Source organism: Hippopotamus amphibius, chromosome 8 (genome assembly GCF_030028045.1).
Source record: "Hippopotamus amphibius kiboko isolate mHipAmp2 chromosome 8, mHipAmp2.hap2, whole genome shotgun sequence".
In the NCBI taxonomy this organism is placed as follows: Eukaryota; Metazoa; Chordata; class Mammalia; order Artiodactyla; family Hippopotamidae; genus Hippopotamus; species Hippopotamus amphibius.
In genome coordinates this window covers 135,268,097-135,291,965 of record NC_080193.1, presented here as the reverse complement: position 1 = coordinate 135,291,965, position 23,869 = coordinate 135,268,097, and the positions used below count along the sequence as shown (strand labels likewise).

Here is a 23,869-nt window from a genome sequence, read left to right as displayed (position 1 = left end):
GTGGAGTCATCATTCACTGGAAATCTTTCTCTGATAGCACATATCCAATCCATCAACAGATCCTTTACCTCTACCTTCAATAAAAATAAAGAATTTCACCACTTTCTACTACTTCAATCACTACCATCAGTTCTAAGCCTAGTATGATCACCCTTGGCTGGAATTTTTAGCAACCTCTTATATGGTCTAACTTCCATTTTTGTTTCGCTACAGTCTGTTCTAATACTAAAGCCAGAGAGAACTTTTTCAAAGGTAAGTCAGACCATGTCCTTTCGTTGCTCAAAACCACACAGTGGTTTCCTACTCAGGGTAAAATTCAACATCTTTGTATAATGGCTTCAAAAGCCCTGCAAAATATGACACCATGTATGGCACTCTGTTGACCTTATCTCTTGGTGCTCTTCTTGACCACATCAGCCTATTTATTGTTTGTTGAACAAACAAACAAAATGCCACAGGACATTTGTAAATCTTGTTCTCTCTACCCCGGAAGCTCTTGTGTACATACCTTATTCCCTCACTTTTAAAAAGTCTGCCCTCAGATGTCTTATCAGTGATGCCCTTTTTCACCTTTCCTAGAACTTCTTGTACATCTTGCTTCCCCTACTTTTCTCCATAAGACCTGTAAAAATTATATATAGCGGGAATGTGCAAACTATGGCCAGTGGGCTAAATCTCAGCTACCACCTGTTCTTGTGTATAAAGCTTTCTTGGAACACAGCTCTGCTCACTTTTTTATATGTTGCCTGTGGCGGGTTTTTCACTACAGTGACAAAGCTCAGTAATCTCACCAGAGACACATGGTCTCTAAAGCCTAAAACATTTACTATTTACAGAGAAAAGTTGCTGATCCCGATATATACTATGTGTTTGCTTGTGTGTTTCTTGCCTGTCTCTCCCCATGAGAAAGTAAGTCCTATGAAGGCAGTTATTTTTTTTATTGCTGCATCATTAGCACCTAGGATAGTATCTGGCACATAATAGGTGTTCAGTAAGTATTCCAGGAACAATTAAATGGCAATTAGAGAGAATAAATGATATGGTCTAGTCATTAAAGGATATATTAAAGGATTTTAGGCTCTAAAGGTAAAAATTCCTCTAGATTATAAGCTTTGTTATTATGTATCATCTAAAAATAATTAATATGCCTTCAATTAAGCATACTTGCAATTAAGAAAAGAGACTCCTTTGTATGGGGAGTTCCCTGGTTGCCTAGTGGTTAGGATTCTGGGCTTTTCACTTTAGTGGCCTGGGTTCAATCCCTGGTTAGGCAAGTAAGATCCCTCAAGCTACACATGTGGCAAACAACAGCAACAACAACAAAACAAACAAAAACTCCTGTGTAACAATGGTAGAAAGAAGCTACAGATTTTCCCTCCTCTGATACCTAATGTTATGATCTTCAACAATAAAAAAAAAAAAAGAACAGCAGAACCAGGAGGAAAAAATAAAAAACCATTCATCAGCAGTAACCAGAAATAAGAAACAGGATAAAATCTCAGTGTCATATATTTCAAAAGGTGATAGCCAAGGAAAGAAAACAGAAGATTTACCAAAGCGTGGAATGGCACCCAGCCCCACATTTACTCCCCAAAATCTTAATGTTGAGATTAATGATGATCTTGAGATTCATCATTAATACAGCTGAAATAGTAGAGGAATGACTGTATAGAGTGTCCTTACATTTTTCTTTTTCTTACTGTGTGAAAGTAGAAAAAGCTGCTGGGAAGAGATGTCTGAAAGGTGGAAAATAAGGATTAGGGATGATTTCCTGGCAGAAGCAGAGGCTTCAGGACTCCTGAATTGAGGGAATGGTCTATATCCCAAGGGCTCTCTCTCCCTATAGGAATAAGGTTGTTCCCTACCTGAGTAGTTAGGGTGAAACTCCAAGAAAATCTCAAAAGAACTGAACCCAGTTCCTCCAACAAAAGCCACACATAAAAGCTGCCACAAAAACTCCTCTCTTCTTATTCTTTGGCCATACTAAAAAATTCACAGTACATAAGTTTCTTTTTTTGCCATTTTAAAAGATTCAGCTTATATTATCTCATTTCCAGGTGATCTCTATCACTTGATTTGCCTCAGAGGATAATTTCTCTCTGTCTCCAATTGCCTCTCTTCAGTCAAGAATGGGAAAGAGAGAAAGGTTATAGATATATAGGGGGAGAGAGTGAAGTAATAAAAGGTAATTTTAATGCACTTGGGCTAGGATGGCTGGATATATATATATATATATATATAATGTGTGTGTGTATATATATATATTTTTTTTTGTCCACACTGCACAGCATGCTGGATCTTAGTTCCCCAACCAAGGGATGAACCTGTGCGCTCTGCAGTGGAAGCATGGAGTACTAACCGCTGGACCGCCAGGGAATTCCCTGGGCTAGGATATTTTAAAGTCATTGACTCCCTTTTAAACAAAACATGACTTTTTTGAGGGTAAACTATTCTGGTAAAATAGTAAAAGCTTCCTAGAATAAGCACAAAATAACGCTTTCCAGTATTTTGGTCGCTAAAAGTGGAGAAGACACTAAAGCTAAGGAAACATTAATTCAGTGTTGCACTTCTCAGACCAAAAGCAGATATAAAACCATACAGTTGCCAAGTTTATTAAACCAGAAGCAAAATAATAAATATTATGTCTGGCAAGAACTCAGAATCAGCTATTGACAAAATTCCTTTAGTGTGATACTTTTATATCAATGATATACAATAAGAAAGCATAGTTACTCTACCTCCTCTTCACATGTACATATTCATAGATACTTTACAGTTGGATGAAACCTTCCATGTAAAGAGCACACATGAATGTTTTACTATTTATGAAGGAGAAGTGGTTGACAACTTCGTTTATTTTTCCTTTTAATCACTGAAAATCTATGCTTAAAGGGGAAGAAATTTTTAAAATTTGGTTTGTGATTATTTTTTGAGCCAAAAGTTTTTCTGGAAAAGGTTTGTTGGATTCAGTATTGACAGAGTAGAAGCAGAGTATAGGAACAACATCACCACACTAGTTAAAGAGTTGACACTTGAATATTATTTCTCATAGTGCATTATTCCCAGAGCACAATTGTTTATAAACAATATGGACTTTGATCTTGATTCAGTTTTTAAAGGAAATCAGGAGCATTGTGCCTATGATTGAATTTTGGTCCCTGAGTGTATATTTTTCAAAATGCTATGAAAATAAATGAGCAGTGAATAGAAAACTGTTGTTTTCCAGCTTGAAACAGGCTGGCTGTTAAGAGGGAAGGTAGTCATATGAATATTTGAAATCAGATATGAGATAAAAATATTTCTTTATGGGAATTCCCTGGCAGTCCAGTGGTGAGGACCCAGCACTTTCACTGCAGGGGCCCGGGTTCAGTCCCTAGTCAGGGAACTAAGATCCTGCAAGCCACGTAGCCAAGAAAAAAAAAAATTCTTCATGACCCTAAAAGAAACCATTTCTGTGATTTCAGAGGCTTGACCCAATGGCATATATCAGTACCTTGAAGAGCTTAAAACTGTCTTTCAGGGCTAAATTATTACAGAGTTTAGTGCTGAAAATAATATATTAGGACAAACTATAATGCAAAGAAGTCTTTATTACTATTGAGATGGACTCTCTCACAAATTAGGATATGCATTCTCCTTCCCCCATCTCCACACAGAAAAAAATAACCACTTCTAATGTGTACTTGTTTCACTTTGAATACCTCCATTAGAGTATTTCACCCATTGTATCAGATATTGTGGAGTATTTACATTTCTCAGTTAGACTGTGCACTCCTCAAGGGCTAGTGATTGTGATCCTCCCCAAGAGAAGTGTGCTGGTAAATCTTTCTGGGAATAACAAATATATACAATTTACAAATAATAATATATACAATACTGTATTGTAAGATCCATATAGCCAATTGATTCTTACAGAATACTTTGGTTGATTTTTACCAGACTCTTGTTTCTATAGCCCTATCTATAGCCAACCTATAGTTGTGCAATTGTTGAAGAATGTAGTGCTAACATAAATTGTCATTGATATTTTTGTCTAAGTAAAAGAGTAAGATGAAAATTAAACAACTTTACCTTTTCATCAATGATGTGACTTCTTGCTAACTTGTTAACAGTTTTAAAATAGTATTAGAAGATTATTATTTCTCAATTTTTGTTATTCCAATGTAACACTTTAACATTTTTTTCTATTACTTTCTTAAGCCTAGACTATCACTAAAACAATAAGCTTGTGCCCTGATTTGTAGTGTTTGCTGATTTCTAGGTTGTAAACATTCCCACTGTGGTCTCTTTCAAGCTACCAATGTGATATCATGGTAATAGAGTTGGGAAGAGATGGGCTATAGTTTTTTCTGCATACTACAATGGACGTCACCTCAAGGGCATCAATAATAGTAAAGCATAATAAAACAAGAAGTGCTTAGTTGTATTTATTTGTTTTTAATATAAGTTTGAAAATATTTGTTTTTGGTAATGGTTGTGTTTAACAAGTAGCTTGCAAAATTCCTGAAGATTTAATTTGTGACTGCATGTGCTTGTGTGAGTTGGCTTCATCACACTGCTGCCCCTGGAGTGGTCCCATGCATAATCTACACAGCCTTATGTGACTAACTTGTTAACTGATTTAATGCAATCAACTTAATTATATTCATCATTAAGCCCTTGGCTTTTATGGAGGGTTGTATGAGAAAGACCATATAAATGTCTATGCGTTGGCTATAAGATTGCTTCAAAACTTAGATATTTTACTCCAATGTTTTAAGTTTATCTTAATGAATTGATTACTTTCTTATTTACCTGACAAGAATAGTATCATATTCCTTCTTTGTTTTATCTGCCTTGAGACTCACACGTAAATTGTATCCTTGATCACAATAACTGTTAGTACAGGCCAATAACATTTCATTTTTTAAAAAACCTTATGTTCAAAATTTAAGATATATATGTATGTATATGAATGTACATATACATACATATATACATATAATATATATATGTATACAGACAAGCACAATTTTAAATTAGGTTTCCTAAAGTACATTTGATATGAAATATTGAATAAAGTCTTAATTTGTTTCCTTTACCAGTTTTCAAAATAATGAGTGGGTTCTCTAGCATTTTTCAAAAGTTAATGAGTTTTTTTTTTAAAGTATCATTATGAACTCATGTATTAAGATATATTTGTTATGTTTCAATCCATTGTAGTTATTCTTAACAAGTTCAGATTGTCTTATCTTTGGCCAGTGGGGACCAATTCAAGTTGGGTTCTTCAAATTTACTCTCAAGTCCTTTTTATATGACCCCAGTAATCTTTGATAAGTTTTCATGCTTAACGGTATGATAGGGTATTTTAGGCTTACCTTGGACATTTCCTATCCCAAACCTAGAATCAGCCTTTGCTTCAGGAATTTGTTTCAGGGGCAAATGATGTTTAGTGTCCATGATTGGATATATAAGTATGTGCTTGTTGCTACTGAAGTGGTCCCTGTTTCTAGGCATTTACAGTGGGCAGAACTAAGAAATATATATTTTTAAATATAAAATATGTGATGAATTCATTCTAATACATCCAGTTCAAATTCATGATCACAGAATTTTTACACTGATTTTTACATTTCTTTTTTGTCCCGCATCAAAAACACCAGCTTGATTATCCATTTGCTTTTTCTCAGTCTGTGAATGCATTACTAAAACACCACCAGTTAATACCACAAAACTGTAGCTAGTGATAACAATTTAAGTTCCTATTTTGTTGCTGCTTTAAAGTTCATTTTCTTAGTTTAAATCCCATGAGGAAAGTACTGTTAAATTACTGTGTATGTGATTTTAAAAAATACTGTTTAAAGTCACTTAGAATATTCTTCTCTGTATGTTTATGCCACCAACTCCAACAATTAAGTTCATTTATTTCATTTAGATGGGGTTAGTTTTAAAATTTAATGCATTTTTGTTTTATAATTATGTAAATTGTTTCCAAAATCACATTTTTATGAGAAACCTTCCTACTATTCTATCTTTACTACCCTGCTACTTTCCTTTTTACAGGTAACCACGTTTTTTAAGGTTTTCACTTTTCATTTTATTTAAAAAGTAAAGTAAATATAGGTGAACGGTAGCATGCCGTAGATGCTTTTCTCTACTTTGATTTTTTTATTAACAATTTATACTGGAGTTAACAGTGAAATACTTTATATTCCATATATTCTTTATTCCTTTTTAAAAATTGCATAGTACTTCACTGTATGTGTGTACTATAATTTATTCAACCATTTCACTACGATGGACATTTGGGTTGTTTCCAGCTGTTAACTTAAAACAATAAACAGCCAGTTATTTTACCAGCAAAATGGGTTTATTTGGGAGCAGCAAAGAATTGCAATTCGGGACATGCAACTATGTGAACGACATGCAAGTCCAATAAAGCAGAGGAAAGAAAACTTTTTTATGGAGGAGAAGGGGAACTTGAGAGAGATGCTATAAAAAGTCCTTTCTCGGAAACTGGGAGTTCAAAGTATAATGGCTCTTAATGGCTGAGCTGTGACAATCTCGTTGGCTGAGCTGTTGCCAGGCAAGGAGGAGATCTTTCTTCCTCCTGCTGGCACTGGTAGTAAATAAAACAGTGTCATTTCCAGCTGGAGACGCATGGTATGTCCCTTCCTGTTGGGATCTGTATGGACCTTGACTGGTACGTGGGTGAAAGCTCCCTCTTTTGGCCTTCAGACTCCATTTTAATGAGGTTTCTCTATTAAATTTCATACAGACTTTTCCTATAAGAAACAATGCTTCTGTGTATAACTTCTTATATACTTATTTTATATTTTTTTCAGCTTTGGTCAGATTCTTGGAAGTAGGATTTGCTAGACAAAAAATAAATGCATACGTGACTTTGTTAGATACCCTAAAATTCTCTCTCGGAGTTTTTTTATTTTTCACTCTAACAAGGAATATTTGAGGGTGTTCCTTTTCCCCACAACTGCCTCACTAACAGGCTGTGTTGTGAAATTTTTGGATTTTTGCCAGTTTGTTGGGTGAGACAGTATCTCAGTGATTCTTAATTTGCGTTTCTCTTATGAACAAGGTTGAGAATGTTTCTATTTAAAGGGCATTTGCATTTCTTTTTCTGTGAAATGTCTGTTCATATATCTTGCCATTTTTCTCAGGGTGTTGGTGTTTTATTCATTTTTAGATGCTCTTTATATGTAGGGTTATTAAATTATCTCATGTTACAAATTTTTTTCACAGTTTCTCATTTGTCTTTATACTTCACTTGTAGTATTTTTTTCTTTTTTGCAGTACAAAAGCGTTATATTTTTATGTATTGAGATTTACCTATATTTCACTTTATTGCATCTAGTTTTGACCATTGCTAGGAAGATTTTCCCTACTCTCCAACTATAGAGGAATTGACCTATAATTTCTTATAGTACTTGTGTGGTTCAAATTTTTATATTTAAATATCTGATCTTTTTGAAATTTATTCTTGGAACAGATCCAAATTCATCTTTTTCCCTATGACTATCCAGTTATCCCAACAGCACTTATGAAAAAGTCCATCTCTTCCTTACTGCTTTGAGATATAACTTGTATCTGTGTTAAATTTCCATATGCATTTGGATAATTTCTCAAATTTCTGTTGTGTTTATTGGTCTTTTTTTCACGTACCAATGCCACTGTTAAATTATTAAGCCTTTATAGCATATTTTAATATCTGACATTACACCCTCCCTATACTCCTGATGTTCTTTTTCAGGGTTTTCTAGGCCTTTCTTGTTTTTTTTTTAATTCCAAATGAATTTTATAATCAACTTGTGCTCATAACAGTGTTCTTTTTTTTGGGGGGGGGGGGCGGGGATCTTAGTACGCTGACCAGGGATCAAACCCGTGAGCTCTGTAGTGGAAGGATGAAGTCTTAACCACTGGACCACCAGGGAAGTCCCATAACAGCGTTTTTAATCAGCAGTGTTTATTAGAAGCACCATCAGAGTTTAAAAAAAAAAGTAAATACTTGGCCCCCACCCCAGACCTAGTGAATCTCTAGATATTGGGCCTGAGTATGTACATTTTGAAAAAGCTGTCCAGTTGATTTTAATAATCCCATTTAAAAATGACCTATAAGGACTTCCCTGGCGGAACAGTGGTTAAGACTGTGTACTTCCAGTGCAGGGGGTGCAGGTTCAATCCCTGTTCAGAGAACTAGGATCCCATATGCCATGCAGCATGGCAAAACAAAACAAAAAAGAAACAAAAAACAACCCTATGGAGCATAAATTCAAGTTCTAATTCCAGACTACCTTACGATTTGTTTTCCCTTACGTATTCTGGACCTTACTAAGTGACGGTAGCATTTATCCAGTTCCCTAAGCCAGAAATCTCTCGAGTTTTCGTTTAGTCTTCTTTTCCTTGAACTCTGTTTTCAGTTGGTCATAAAATCCACATTTTACCTCAAAAATGTCAGACTTTAAACTCCAGTACCACTGTCTTTTACCCCTTTTCTCATGGACTGTTAAGCAATCTCTTCATATTACAGTCTATCATCTGCACTGCCTGGATAGTTATTTTTCCCTAAAAATAAGGTTGATCATGTCACTTCATTGTTGACCTTTGTTGGCTCTCAGGATAAATTCAACCTTGGTATATAAGGCCTTTCACTGTCAGGTCCCAGCCTCCTTTTCCTCCTTAGTTTCTGTTATTCCACACATCACACTGAGTATTCCTGTTACACTGAATTTCTCACTAGTGGATGGACTTAAGACCTAGTAACTCTTTGTATTTAAATTTATGGTTTCTTTCACTTAGAATCTGCTCCCACCTTCCTTGCCTGGTAAACTCTCAGTATTTGGGATGCAGTTCAAATGGCATTTCTTTGATAAAGCTTTTTGTAGACTCTCAGTTGGAATTAAGTTGCCCCATCCTCGTTATTCTCGCAAAACTTTATTATTTGTATCTTTATAATGTGATTTTTGTGAGCCTCTAATCTCCCAGGAATTTCACACTTTCAACATCAACCAGAATGTGAGTGAGCCTTTCATGTTTTTCCAGCCTCTAGCAGAGTGCATAGCATACAGCAAGCACTTGAATGTTTGTTCAGTGAATGAAAACAAATAAAGCTTCATTAGTCTGTACTGATTGAAACAGAAACAAGACATGACAGTGGCCAGCTTGTTCTACTATTAAGATCTCTCGTTCCTTTGGCTTTTTGTAGTTTGTAGTCAGCTTAGACTTTGTTCTCTGTACATGGCAATTCCTTACTCTTTGAAGGTCCATGTACAATACCTACAGTAGTAAATTAGATACCCGTTCATCTTTATATCTGTTTAAAAAGTCCTGTCTTGGTCCTAAAAATACATGATGCTTTATAGAAGAAAGTGCAACAATTTAGTCTGTAGTGGTGGAATAATTAGTTTATGGTATTATAATTTAGTTACATTTACTGGTATGAGTAATTAGTTTAAGTATATATCACATAGAATTTCAGAAATAATTATCAGTTATATTGGAAAAGATCTATTTGATCATTAAATTCTTTTACAGTTCTGTACATGATCAAGTATTAATTTAGATGATGACCTTGAGTAGAAGACCAGGTGCTATGGGAGCCAAATATTTTAAAACTTGTAATTATTTTCTCTTCCCCCCCCCCAACTCTATGACTATATTGTCATCTTCTGATATGATCAAATGTGATAACATGGAAGAAGGGAGGAATCATATTAAAAAACAATTTAAGCACAACTTCTTAGTAAAGTGGATATCAAATCCTGGAGTAATCTAGTTTAAAATTTTTAGTGTATCATTATTTTTAAAAATCAGTATTAAAGGTATAGATTAAATTGGATAATTAATATATTTTAAATAAATTATTTTAAAGATAATTTTTATATAAAAATTGAAGCTTTTTTATTGAAATATAGAATTTCATTTTATGAATTTTAGATATCTGTGTGAGTTTTTCATTTGTCAGCTACTTTATTAATTATTGATTTTCATTTAACTGTATTTCATCTTTTAAGAATGTTGCAAAAATATTTTTTGAACTATGTAAAGAGCCCTTGATGATAATAAAAATATAGTTTTTAAATATTTTAAAGACACCAAAATCAAGTTCTTCGTTGTCACCATTTATCCTTTATTCTATCCTTTGATGACACTAAGTCTTGTTTTAAGTTACTTCATCATTCAACCAAGGAAAAGACAACTTTGTTATATGTAGCTTCAATTTGAAATTTATATATACACACACACACAGACACACTCTCTTTAAAATTTTTTTTGAACTATGGTTCTAAAGTCACCCAGGGGAATGATAAGAATTTTTAATGTGAATTTTTCTGTAAGTTAATCACTTTCATTTTCTGTGTACCATTTTTTTCTATCGATTAGGCATATATCCAAACTTTAAATTACTAAATTAGTTTTCTTAAATAGTTTCCCCCACAGGTTTTTTTCTCTAAAAACTAGGCAATGTAAAGTACATATTCTTATGAAACTTATTGTTTGGAAAACCAATGTGCCATCTTCAAACCCAGTATTATTTGAAAATATTATTGGAACCAAAAATTGAACTATGCTTTACAGTATACTGTTTAAAGTATTTAAGTAGAAGATACATCCTTAGTTATCTAAGGTATTCAAGTGTGCTATTTAACCTTATTTCAAGAGAAATGTTTTAAGAGAATTCTTTATCAAAATTGAGACAATTTGAATCTAGCTGTTTCTTTTTATCCTTTCAAAATTGAATATTTTCAACAGTAATGCTAGACATGAGAAAATGTCAGAAATAGATTGTTGAAATGTTAATATTAAAATACTTTATTTACATATAGAAATATCAGAGAATTGTCTTGTTTACTTCTAAATATTTTAAAATACTGTTTTGAGTAATGATCACTATTATATAAAATGCATGAACTTTTTCACGTTACTTTGCTAAAGTAATATATAAATGCTAGCTTTCCACACATATTGTAATCCATATTTTTCTTCTGTAACATTATTAGTAAATTTTTGATATTGTGGAGCTGTTGACCCAGTCATACATGTACAGAGCTTGGCCTCTGAGTTAATTAAATATGAGTTAATAATATATTATAAGGAAATTATTATCCTTATTACAGTTATTAGCTAGTTACTCAAATTATAGCTTCAAAGGAATGCAGAGCATGGAAAACTCAGGATTAAATTATGCATTTGAACCTTAGGCCAGCTTTTACTGTAGAGACAGTTTTCTGCTAAGGCCGAAATTGTATGTCATTGAAATTAAATGCTTTTCTGGGGATGGAAGGTTCCAGTTTTTAATGAAATTACTGAGTGTGGTGTAGTGAAATGATTAAAATCTGTATTCCGGGAATGTGACAGGGGAAAAAAATCAATAAGTGCTAGCACAGCTTTGCTGCTCAATGTGAATCCTGAGAATGAAATAAACTACTACAAAAATAATAATTAAAAACATATCAGCACATTAATTTATTTAGCATCAGTCTCCTGAGACATCATCTTCACTAATTTTTAGCATACATTTTACTATGTAATGAGCAGCCTTCTTTTCAGATATCCTTATTAGACAGGCAGTATTTCTGCCCTTCCCCCAGTGCTCCTGCATTGCAATCATTGTACTTGCACTTATTATGTTACAAATGACCGAGGTAAGGCTGACATTCTCAGTGCATGCAAAAAGACCTAGTCTGCCAAGCTTTTTTTTTTTTCCTAATGAAGCAGCTTTGTGAAATCTCCCCATGTGTTAATACTAATGAAGATCCTCCAGCACAATTAAAATCACAGCCAGTGGCTGAAGAGGAAACATAAAACAATAGCATCTTTTAAGATACATTTATCCACATATGCATGTACAAAATATACATATATGGTCAAATTATTTTTCTATAGCTTGCCTTTCACTTGCTCTTCATCCTGAAAATTAAGTTATGCAATTTTTCATTATATGAACTTTTGAGACTTTAATGTGGCCCAGGGGAAAAACACCATCTCAATGAAAAAAATTTTAATTATTTATCTTCTTGGGTAATAAAGCGTTACCAAGGTTAAGGCCTTTTTTAAAAAAATCATTTTTAGGAAGCTGCGGGGTGGTGTGCTGTAGGAGGGAATTGGGTGTACTTCACCTTTAGTTTATTGGTTTCAGGATGTTGAAACTGGTGGGGGAAAATGGAAGGGTAAAAAATAAGAAGTTGGAAGAAATTCTGGAGGCAAACAAATAGCATACCTCGTGTGTGTAATTTAAAAATGGAGCAATGGGCTACCCAGTCTTAACTTGATTTTTTAAGTGTTCTAATTCCTACAATTAGCTATCCTCCCCCCTTTTTTTTTGCCCTCAGAAGTTCAGGGGAAAAAACTATTGAGGTTACCTTTTACAGTTTTAACTTATAACTTTAAAACGATTTACTATTTTACTGTTTTATTTAAATTTTAACTCAATGCATAAACATTACAGCAGCTTAACTTGCCCGTGTTAGGGCAGCAGCGTTTTATCCCGGGACCATTTTGCGTCCTGCTTTTTATTTTGAGTTCTAAACATCCACGAATTTTTGGCATTTTACATTATTTGGCTTTTAGACTTTAACCATATTCTGAGTTTACAGACAATAAAGTTTAGGTGGAAATGGTTAATCTATGTTCCCTATTCGCCAGTGTACTTTTTTTTAAATTACGTTTTCAATCCTATTTTCTTTCTTCTCTACTTTTAAAAGCAAAACAAAACGTTTGAGTTCCTTAACTTTTTTCTGGGACAAGGATCGGTGCAAACTCAAAGCTACAGGATTCTTGGGAGGAAGAAGCAACCCCCTCCCTCCCTTGGCTACTTTAGGATCTGATAGGTCATTTATTATTGGAACCGAAATGGTATAAACAATTCTCTCTCTTTTTTCCCTTGTTAACAGCAACTTTCATTGTTAGAGAGAGGAGAGAGAGAGAAGCCTTGTTGGTTGACGTCACTTGGTTCATGAAGCCTTCGCCTAGAAGTGAAGCTGCTGAACAAACCTTGAGAAGAATCATCTCCTGCTTCAATCTGCTGCTGGATAGGAACTAATCAGAGAGAGAGAGGCGGAAGACGGAGAAGGAGGGCGTCCACGGCTTTCCCGAGCACAAATCTCACCTCCACTCCAACTCTCTTTAGACTTTTCTTGCAAAAATAATAACAGAAATAAGGAGGTGGTGGGGTTTCCAAAAACAAAAATCGTAACCTTCAACCATCTGGGGAAGGCAAAAATCCCATCCACCGCAACTCTCAGTTCGAAAGTAAAGGTGAGTTTCAAATCCTCGGGTGTGAGGGGTGCGGGTGAAGATGAAAATTCCAAATATTGTAAAGCCGGTTGAAACCGAAAAGGAGAACGTACGCTCCCGAGAGCGGGTTAGGCTCCGGAGTCGCTTCTCTCGAAGCGCTCGCCCTGCCCGCCCTGCTCGCCCCGCCGCGGCTGTTTACCCTCGCCGGTCGGTGTGTCTCTTTGTTGTGCTGGCTGGAAGGCTGGGGTGGTGCTCGGGGTCCCGAGTGCAGTTTGGGGGAGGAGGACGCGGAGATGCGCGGTCCCGGGTGGGAGGTGGGGGGTGCGGTCTCAGGAGAACGTAAACTTTATTCCTAGCTGCCAGTGCGGGACTTCGGTCCAGCAGGGCCGCGGGCCGTGCCTCCGCCGGCGCGGGCAGACGCGGCCGCGGCGCGTCCGCCTCCTTTGTGCCGGCCGCCCCGCTCGGCCGCCCGGGCTTCGCGTGTCCTTCCTTCCTGCGGCTTCCAGCGCTCCGGTCGCCGCCAGCAGTTTGGCTTCTCAAAAAAAAACAACCTCTGGCACTGCTGCGGTCGCCGTTCCTACCCGGGAATATCCGCTGCTCCCCCCAGCCCCGCCGGGGTAGTTTCAAGATACCCCCCCCGTCCCCCCCCGTCCGCCTACTGCTGCCCTTTTTTGCCTCCGCCCCCTCTTCCTTGTAGGACTGATCAGCTGCTCCTGCCACCCCCACCCCCAACTCGGGCCTCTCTTGCTCGCTCTCGGTTAGTAGCTTGGAGCTCAGGAGTTTACAGAAAGTGAGCTGGGGGGGGGGGGGGGGGGGGAGTGGGGGCAGGTGGGACTGGGGAAGGATCTGGATACCTGGGAAGGTCTGTTTCAGTGCGCAGAGGGTTAGAGGAGCATAGCTTCTCCTACTGTAATGTCTGTCTCCTAGCAGTTCTTGCCCGGGAGCTGCCTCCTGCTCGCAACTCTTGTTCGCTCTTTTAATCTTCTTGTTGCTCCCCCTCCCCCCCCCCTTCCTTTTGGCGGCTTCTCTCCTCTTAAAATAGTTCTGCGAACCCCAGAATTGGGACTTGGGAAAGGAAGGAAGTGTTTGGAGAGTCAGAGCTGGCCCTGCTGTTGGGGAGATTTTCCCTTCTTTCCTCTCCCTCTGTATTTATCTTTTGTGTGTTGCTTCCTTATAAAGAGAGAAGCAGCTGCAGTCCTTGGCCGAGTTGTTGAAATTTATCCCTTTGTGTATATTACAATATCCTCCATTTTTTCCCCTGCCCTCTAAACAACAAGCGTTTCGCCATCTTGGGCAATTTTTATTCCCAAGTCCCTCTTTTTTTTTCTTTTTCTTTTCCCTTTCCTTTTTTAAGGAATGGAAAGAAGCCTTAGCAAGTCAAAAAGTGTGTCTGGGTAAGACTCAAAGTTTAGGGAATGTTCAGGGGGCCCAGTGACGTCATGTAAACTTTATGGGGAAATTTTCCCAGGAGTAAATTTTTTCTCTTAATTTTTTCCCTGTTTTAAGCGACCGTGTAAAGGACCATGTAACTTACAGGTTAATGATAAGCTGTGCTGCTTATTTTTGTGTTCCCTCAAAATGAGGCCTCAGTGTTTGCACATTTTATGTTTTGGTAACAGGTGGAAAATTATGTGCAAAAAAAATGGTGGAAACTTTTGTAGTGTCCTCTGGTGTTCGCTTAGCTTTTGTCTACATGTTTTTTATTCTTTAAAGGATTTGAATGTTATTTTTAATCAGCATGTTTCCTTTCTTATTTACTCCACTCGTTTCTGTGGATTTTTCTTTAATCAGTTTGGTTAATATTTACGTATACTTATTTTAGGTGACCTAGATCCCTGTCTGTAATTAATTGTTCTGATTTTTACATATGTCTTTATATTTTGAAAAGACACAACTATTAAAAATACCTGCAGGTACTGGATACTTTCAAAGTTTAGTAGCACATATTAAGTAAAACGATTGGTGAAAATGTAGCTAGCAGAATTGATTTTAAAGTATATTTAATAATCTCAAGCTGTATGCTCTTTGTCAATCATTATGAAAAGATAAACAATAAAAACTGGCGTTGTTTTAATTTGCTTGTCTAAAATAGTTTTTCACCTCACTAAAGTTCGGTTGGTCACATGATCAAACTTAATGATACACTGACTGGTATATAAATAAGAGGCACTGTAAATTGAATGGGAAAGTGGAATTCTGTCTCCTGTAGTCATTTTCAGTCAGCATATTTACTTCTGTTCTAACAAGGACATGAAACTGTCTGTATTTAATTTGCATTCTCTTTGTCTTCTGGCTTGGGGAAAAACATTGACTACAATTAACTCAGAAAAAGCTAATAGAAACAATTCTGAGTGCATTGAAAAGGTTTGTGTAACACATAAAAACTTATGTTGTATGTGGTATGTTTTTATCTCTGTAGCAGTCTTATTTGGTGTTATCTGCTATGCTATTTATTCAGGAATTTGCTTTATATAAAACGCTATATAGAAAGCTTGACTGAATTGAGTCTGCCATTTATGTGAATTGTAGGTAGGTGAAAATGTTTAAATAGTTAAAAGCACATAGAACAGATGGTTCTAAATTATACATGCAACAAAGGACTAGAAGATTTGGCAGATTATAAATGGCAAGCAACAGAGGATAAGCAGTTTAAGAAAATGGTAGTTAAGTACATTTGATGTCTCACACCTATTGTAAACACTGTACATATTGTCACTGTGCTGCATAATCAATAACTTAGACACATTGAGGCACTTGTAAGTTTCAGATAGAAAAAAGTAAGATTTTGCAAATGTTTGAAATGAATGGTTGAATATAAAATTATTTTAAGCCTGTGATGACAACAGTTTTTGGTTTTTTTTTTAGAAAATGAAATTGTATGCTTTAAAATAGCAAGTTATTTGTAAGAACTTAATATTGTTATACTCACATAATGGTTTGGAGGGAAGCAGGAATAGATACATATTTTGAAATACACAGAATAGTGAATTTATTGTTATTATATGTTAAACTAGGGCTGAACTGTGTAGCAGCATTTACTCTTTCAAACACTACTGAAAAATATTTTTAGACCGTTAAGTCTCAGAAATGCATTTATTAGAATACTGTTGGCATAAGTTACTAAATCCGTATTAAATGAAAGGATATATTTTAGTATTAATTTTTGAGTTTTGTACGTAACATAATAAGGTTTTACTTGGTAACTATAGTTTACTCTCAATTTAAAAAATGGAAAGAGTTGTATGTAGGCTTTGCTTTTCTAGAAGAATCTGGGTAATTATATTTTGTATTTTCAAAAGATTTAAAATAAAGTATTCAACTTGGCAGAATTTGTTTTTATTTTTATAAGCCATTTATTTAAAATGCATATGAGACTGTAATAGAAACCTTGGAATTTTAATTCTGTTGCCCTTTCTCCCATTTCTTTGTTTGCATGTTTATTATAGAACTGCAGTGTAAAGGAGCAGATGTTTTGCCAAACATCCTGATGTGTTGCTTTTTCTTATGGGAGTGCATAACTGTTCCTTCTGATGCATCAACTTGACAGCTGGTTGATTTCATGGAGCTGCTAAGAAGCCATTAGTGGTGTCATTGAATTGAAACAGAACAGTCACTCCCAGCTTGAACTGCAATTGTTAATGTCTTTGTTGCTACTTTTGTGTTACTATACAAGATGTAGGATATCACAGTTGCATGAAAAGTTCAGTTTTTTGTCTTATCTCCATGAATTAGTGAAAGTATGGTAGAACTTGATCACTTTTAGGTTTAAAGATTTCTCAAAGAAAGATTTTAAGTTGTAGTTTCTGAGGTTTTGACCTAGTCCTTGCTAGAACTACCAAAAGAAGACATGGTTTAGCATAAAGTAATGTGGTGATTTTGACCCCTAGATGAAAGTATATCATTAAGGTTTAATGATTTTTAATAAACTTGATATTCTGAGGGATTAATTAAATTACCTCATGAGGTATTTTAAGAAGTTTTTGATTATATTTAATTAAATGTTTTATATCATAAGGTTTTTAAAATATTGTGTTTTATTTAATAAATGTTGACTTGTTTGATTAAGCATTTCTTTAAACTTTTGTTGCAGAAGATAATCAGAAGAGAAAAGAATTATTGAGGGAAAGGGCAGTTTGGGGTTTAATTTTCTTTATAAGGAGGTAAAATATCATTAAATAAATAATTGACCAGTAGTCATTTAATGATTTTAAAATTTGAAATTATATTTTTATTGTACTAGTAACTTTTATTGGTTGCTTCAACTATCATACTGTGCCGAAGGGTTTTCTACTTTCTAATTACTTGCCCACCCTTTTTTTTTTTTTGATGGGAAAGGAGATAGGAAAGAGGGAGAATAAAGAGTGATAAGCTCAACAGAAAAAAACACACTTAAAAAAGTTTGTGTAAAAAAGCAAGGATGATAAGTTGAAGGATGATGTTATCACTGTTAGGTATTTTTCTAGTTGTAATATTTATTGATTTTTAATTTAAAATCTTTAAGTACACTAACAGTTTTTTGAAGAGCATGACATTTATAACATACTTAAAATAGTTTGCCTTTAAAAGAAATTCTTAAAATGTGAAATTGATGATTAGATGATTTGCTGACTTAAATTCCATTAAAAGGACTTCTTATACAATATAAACAAATGTAAGCACTTAGAATAAACTGCTGAGTGATTCCAGAATAATAATTTCCTGAAATCATAAGTTTATGAACATGCTTTTCTTTTAAATAGATCACACATTACTGAAACTAAAGTAAAATTTATATTCAGGTAATAATGCTTTTATATAACCTTTTAATATAATCTCCATGTAGTTTCTTAAAATTATCCTATACCTTAACCTGTGATTCAATTTTTGAGAAATATATTTACTCATAAAATAGTTGTGTCATGGCAGATATTTATATAAACTAAATGGTAAATTAAGTTGTATATTAAATGTGGACTTCTTTTGAAAGGAGTCTCAATGCTTAGCTCATTTTTAGAGATGACATAATTTTAATTGTAGTGCAAATAAGCATCCCATAATTTAAGTAGGAATTTTTCCACATTGGGTTTCTTTCTAAACAGAAGAGTCATAAAAAGTTTAAACTTTTATCCATAAATTTTTCTGTTGACTCTATTAACTTTGGAATTATGAGCAATAAATATATTTGATTAATTTACAGTTACATATGGAGCTTAAACTAAAAATGAATTTACATGACTTAAATGTGTTTTGAATGCTCTGTGATTTGTGGCAAGTCATAATATAGTTTGAGATGTAAAATATTTGAAACCTGATATTTTAAGTTAAACATTGAGTTTTTTTTTTTTTGAGCTTTTTAAATGAATAGCTCTTACAAGAATGAGGTAAATGGAAATAGTTTTTAATCCCACATATTTAAAAATTTACTATGTAAGATAAGGTGTTTTTGTTTTTAAAAATAAAATTCTTTAAAAAGTTGTTTTTATAATTTATGACATTTGGCTTGTACTTTGGTTTTTAATGCCTTTCAGATAAAAATTAAATGTTAGAAATAATATTAATAATGAAGATAATACATAGATCAGAACCTTTACTAACTTCATGTATGTACATGTGTGCATGTATATGTAAGGAAAAAGGAGCGTTTGCAGATAATTATTGTGCTTTAGCTATGTGTAGACATAATTTTGTGGGTTTCCTCTGTTTTCTCCTCTTAACACTTTTCCACAAGCATGCACTCATTAATCAAAGACGGTGCACTCCTGCTGAGGGCAGAGAGGTTCATCAAATTGGCAGTCAGTTTGGTGTAAAGAACGGTGTCCTGAAGCTCTTAACTCGCTGGGACATAAATAAATCTAAGGTCTTTGTATGCAAACCCTGGAGGTTAATACTGTATAATTCAATGTCCTGTCTTTGTTTTTATGATTGATGTTTTTAAATGTTTCAAGCTTGATGCAAGTCTTCTAGTAGGTCAGGTCTGACAATCTGATTGGCTGAAGTAAGAAAGCATTAGGTTGTCAGAAGGACTTTGAGTATGCTGTAGAGATTTTGATTTTTTTTCCTACGAGATCATTGTCATATTGCCTGAGCTGTTATAGGAATGTACCAATGATTGACATCCCCTGCTGTGATAATGGACCCAGTGCATGAAATGCCAATAGTTTGGTCCTATTTGTTCAGAAGCTTACTGCTATTTGTATCCTTAACAGAGCTAACATGTAGAACAAGCAAAACTACTGGGATTTCTCTGTAGAAATAGTGCTGGGATTTGGCTTTAACATGAATTGGTTGCATATTCATAATTTAAGAACAGCTGGTTACAGCATCACACAGTCATTTGCAAGCTATTATAAACCATTCCACTCACACATGGAGCCTGTGCTTGGTGGATTTCTTTTTTTTTTTTTTTATTGATCTACCTGCATTTAAAATCTGGTCACTGCTGCTACAGAAGCTCTTCATTTTAGCTGTGTTTGCAACATAGAACAGCTCCAATTTTAAATATTTAATTTAAACTAAATACTGAATAAAATGAAGAAGCTTTGAAATGTAAAAAGTCAATAATGTATTACTTGTATGTCTTATCTTGGCTGGCCCAAAACAAACAGACAAACCTAGATTGTACAACCATTGTAATTTTTGGAATATGTGTTTTATGATTTTGTCCATAGATGAATAACCAAATTATCTTTGATATGAAAATACTATTAATTATATTTCACTAGTTAGGTATAGTTTTAAGAAATAACACAAACTGTGATTAGTTAGCCTGTAAAACAGTTTCATGTAATATGTAGTAAAGTGACATTACTTTTGTTTTGAGTGATGTGAGGCGAGATAGAAAGGAAAATCAACAAGACATGATAATTGGATTAGAATAATGCTAATCCTAAAACTATAAAGCTACTCATAATTTTTAGAAGGCATCTAATGAGGAGTCTCTTCTGCTTTTTGGGTCACTTATGGAATGTAAAGCACAGCTGTGCTGTTACAATATTGAAATGATGTGTAAGCTAGTCCAGCTATAATAGTTTCCTGCATGTTGTGCTGCCTAGTAGTGACTGAAAAAAGAGGAGAAAACCACTATATCCCAAGTTTTCAATGAGAAGACTAGGAGGAGAAAATGTTAAATGTGATTTCAGATATCCTGGTAGGAATCACAGGGAGCTCTGCCTTGATTTGTGTATGTTAAAATAAGTGGATACATGAGTGATTTACACTGGTGGTGATTATATCAAGCTTTCCACAGAGCACAGTGTTAGATTCACATGTGCGTGCATGTGTTTGTCCCCACACTAGATGATGAAGTAGCTTTCAGCACTTCAAGGTTGAGTACCAGTCCTAAGAGTGCATTTTACTCTTTCTTGGTTTCACAAATGGCTGGATATGTTGGTAATATAACAGAATATATGGCCAAATTTAATCTAGCTGCTAGTAGGCTGTACTTTTTTCTAAATAATAAATTCAAAGGTTATTAAAGGACAATGTGTTAAGTTTTAGTTTTGTATTCCATAGGATAATAACTTTGTATATGTAAATATATATATAACCATAATTTGCGGTTATATTAGTCATTTTGGGAATTATTCTATGCCCTTTTTTTCCTCTCCCTTTTGACTATTGGCCTTTCAGTTATTTCCCTGCTCTTCACCGTCTTAACACAGAATAAGCCAAGGAAATAAAAGGAAGTAAATTTCAAATGAGTCTGGTTTCCCTTCCTCTCCCACTTCTTGGTAGATCAAATGGAGAGAAGTCCTTAGATTTTCACCAAAATGTAAGTTTAGAATTTTATTTGTCTACCTTTTCAGGTTCTCATTATAACAGATAATTATATTTAAACAGAAAGGTGAGATAATGGATTCAGTTTTTAAAATACTAGTAACCCGACAAAACAGTAGAAAATTTAGCCATTACTTGAACACTGAATTAGACTCAAAAACCACAACTACAAGAGAATCACAGGTATTTGAAACACTTTTATTGTTCTAATACTAATAATAGGGGATAAGGAGGGCAGCTACCTTCATTCATCAAGTTTGTACTGAATGCTGTCTTCAAGCATACTTTTGAAATAAAGTTTGTGAAAGCTCAGAGTAGGAGAGAGATGACTTTTGTTTGGAATCATTGGAAAAGGCTCTTTGGTTTAGGCAGCTTTGAATTAGACCTAGAAGAATGAATAAACACTATTCAGAGATCTGGAAGAAAGAATCCAGCTAAAATAGGACAGCTTGAGCCCCCTCTCGAAGAAATTAATTCAACCTAGGTCTGTTGGGCACCTGGAGTAGTTGTGGAGCCTTTTTGGGGTCACCCCAGAAGGAAAAAAACTGTTATGGGGTCCTGCTTTTCCTCCATTACTTTCAAAATTGATTGCTTGGCTTTCTCTGGAGAAGGCGGGTTAATCAGTTTCAAATCATCCATTTCAATGATAGGGTTGTTGTTTGTGGAAGCCAGGTTAAAATTGACAGAACTGCCCTTTCTGGTCAGAGTTATTCAAATATTGTGTTTAATGTAAGATTAACCAGAACCACTCTCTTCTCCCTTATTCTTTTCCTATGCTTTTATGAATGTTTTTTCTTGAAACCTAATGCACGGTCATACCTAGTAAGAACATTGAGCAAAGAGGACATCACCTCTGTTTCCCTTTTTTAGATTTGGTGGTGACTAACTAGCCTTTCAAGGGGATTTGATGCCTCTGACTCAAAGAACACTTACTTCTTTTAGTTCCTTTGGATGAATGAAGACAGACATACTGGCTGTACTTCAGTAATGGGAATATCCATAAGGACAAAAAGCAACAAAATGTATAAGCCCTTATTTTAGATTACATCAGTCCTGAATTTTCACTCACAATAGAAATCCCATGAAGAACAGAGAATATGAAAAGGAAAGATTAAAAAAAAAATTCAAACACGGGTGTATGAGAAAGTCAGTCTTAATTTTCAGTGATTAGACTTTTCTACCTTCATTGTTGCTGTACTAGGATAATGAAGTTTATTTCATTTTCCTTATTTGCAATATTGTGATGAACATTTACTTGAAGGGACATGTTAGAAGAAAACCTTAAAACTTTTATGTAATAATTTCTTATCTTGATGAGTTTTGAGTAAATGAAATGTGGAAGTGAGTAGAAATGGAAGGCTGTCTAGTATGAGTTTAGAGAGAAGCCATACTTATTATCTTTTCTGGTTTCTATGATGACATGGTTGTCGAAACATAACTCTGTACTTCCTTGGGAAAAGGGTCATTGTTAACAAAAAACCATTACGATGACATAAGAAGGAGCAAAGCCTATCTTGTGCATCTGAAAAAAATCAGGGAGCAGCCTGTAAGTCACAGGATAATGTATTTCTCCTGTAATGGGTTGTTAGCATAGCAGACTGAAAGAAATAGGGTCTGCAAGGCAACAGAAGCAGAGGTTGTGGGTCAAATCTGTTTTTAAAAGAAGGGTACTGCACAGCTAAAGGAAATGTTGGGGGTAGACAGTAACAACAACAAAAAGAGGAGACAATTTTAAAGAAGGCTTTTAAATGGGTGTGGCAGTGTTATGTAATTGAGTCCTGTTGGAAAGTTTCAAGATTTTCTTCATTCTGGTCTAAATATCTTAGCATTAAATTCCTGTGCGTCCTTATTAATATTTTTAGCAGCTTGTTGAGAAAATAACTTATCTACAATCATACCTTGGGGATTTGAAGTAGGAAGTTGAAGGGTTAGGGAAGGGCTGTGTAAACAGTAAGATAGTTGGTCCAGGAAGAGAACATGTGATGACTTTGGTCAGTCAGGTAAAAGCTCTTTCCCCTTCCCTCTCCAGAAAAACATGTACTTGCCAAAACTCATAAAAGAGAAACATTGGTTTAAAGAACATGTAAATGCTTTTGTACTAAGTGTGAAGTGGGAGGGTAGGAGCAAGGCATGCTGGGGGGAGGAGCTAAATAGAATGTGACTATAATTTCCTTGCTTTTGTTTCAAATGAAGTGTTCTATGACATAGTACCTTGAATTTGACCCTTTTCATTTTAATGTGCAACACCATTTGTGGAATAGGTCATTTTTGGCAATTTATTGTAAATATTTTATTCTTAGTAGGGAGCATTTGGTATGTTGCAGCTGAAGTCCAAAGAGACAACTAAATTAAGTACATGTGCCTAGGTAAAAATGAACGTTTGTTTCTGTATTTGTAATCTCAATGCTTCACAAGTGAGCGAAAAATGATCCTGTAGCCACCCATGGAAACAGTCACTTATTAGTTTCTCATGTTTAGTATTGTTGTGATACACTAATAGTTCTGTGTTAGGCAGCAGTGATTAGTTAAATAATTGGTCATTAAAGTGAGAACAAGAATTGGGTCAGGATCTATTTTTTAATAACTAGAAACAATTCAAGGTGCCCAGAAATAAAATGCATGGTCCATAATATGCTGAAGGATTTAATAATTTACATAGAAAGCATGTACATAAAGTCTCATCTTTTGTGATTTTTATATTAGAAATTCAGTTACTTATGTCAGGAAAAAAATTTGGGGTGGGAAAGGAAAAACAATGTCAATAGCCATTGACTCAGTGAACTTAAGCTTCAAGTGGGATACATGTCAAGTGTTCTCTGTTCCTGAGTAATTCTCACAGTGTGGCATCTTACACTAAATGTGGCTGTTATGTCTTAATATAAAT

The 23,869-nt window shown here is 34.9% G+C and overlaps 2 protein-coding genes across 3 annotated transcripts in view; one reads left to right on the top strand and one right to left on the bottom strand.

Annotated features, from left to right (window-relative positions):
- The window catches only part of BAZ2B (bromodomain adjacent to zinc finger domain 2B), a 365,031-nt gene that overhangs the window by 71,516 nt on the left and 269,646 nt on the right, over positions 1-23,869 (top strand). Inside the window, exon 4 of one of the 2 annotated variants that reach the window (XM_057745056.1) lies at positions 12,888-13,251. The gene's annotated coding sequence lies outside the window, so the exon portion shown is untranslated. Of the gene's footprint in view, positions 1-12,887; positions 13,252-13,971; positions 13,988-23,869 lie in introns of those variants that run through there. The other variant, XM_057745059.1, reaches the window with a different exon arrangement.
- On the bottom strand, positions 11,981-21,954 carry LOC130859252 (WAS/WASL-interacting protein family member 3-like). The gene is made up of 2 exons (XM_057746518.1): positions 21,919-21,954; positions 11,981-14,274 (listed from the first exon to the last, which is right to left on the bottom strand). The coding sequence occupies exons 1-2, from the start codon at positions 21,952-21,954 to the stop codon at positions 13,426-13,428; spliced, it is 885 nt and encodes a 294-aa protein (XP_057602501.1). The 3' UTR covers positions 11,981-13,425.

What these genes read in the sequence shown, in the direction of transcription:
- LOC130859252 (XM_057746518.1), bottom strand. Translation starts at nt 21,954, where the DNA reads ATGTCTGTCTTCATTCATCCAAAGGAACTAAAAGAA. An exon ending in ATCCAAAGGAACTAAAAGAA is followed by an intron (nt 14,275 to 21,918) that starts GTAAGTGTTCTT and finishes TGGGGTTCGCAG; the next exon opens with AACTATTTTAAGAGGAGAGA.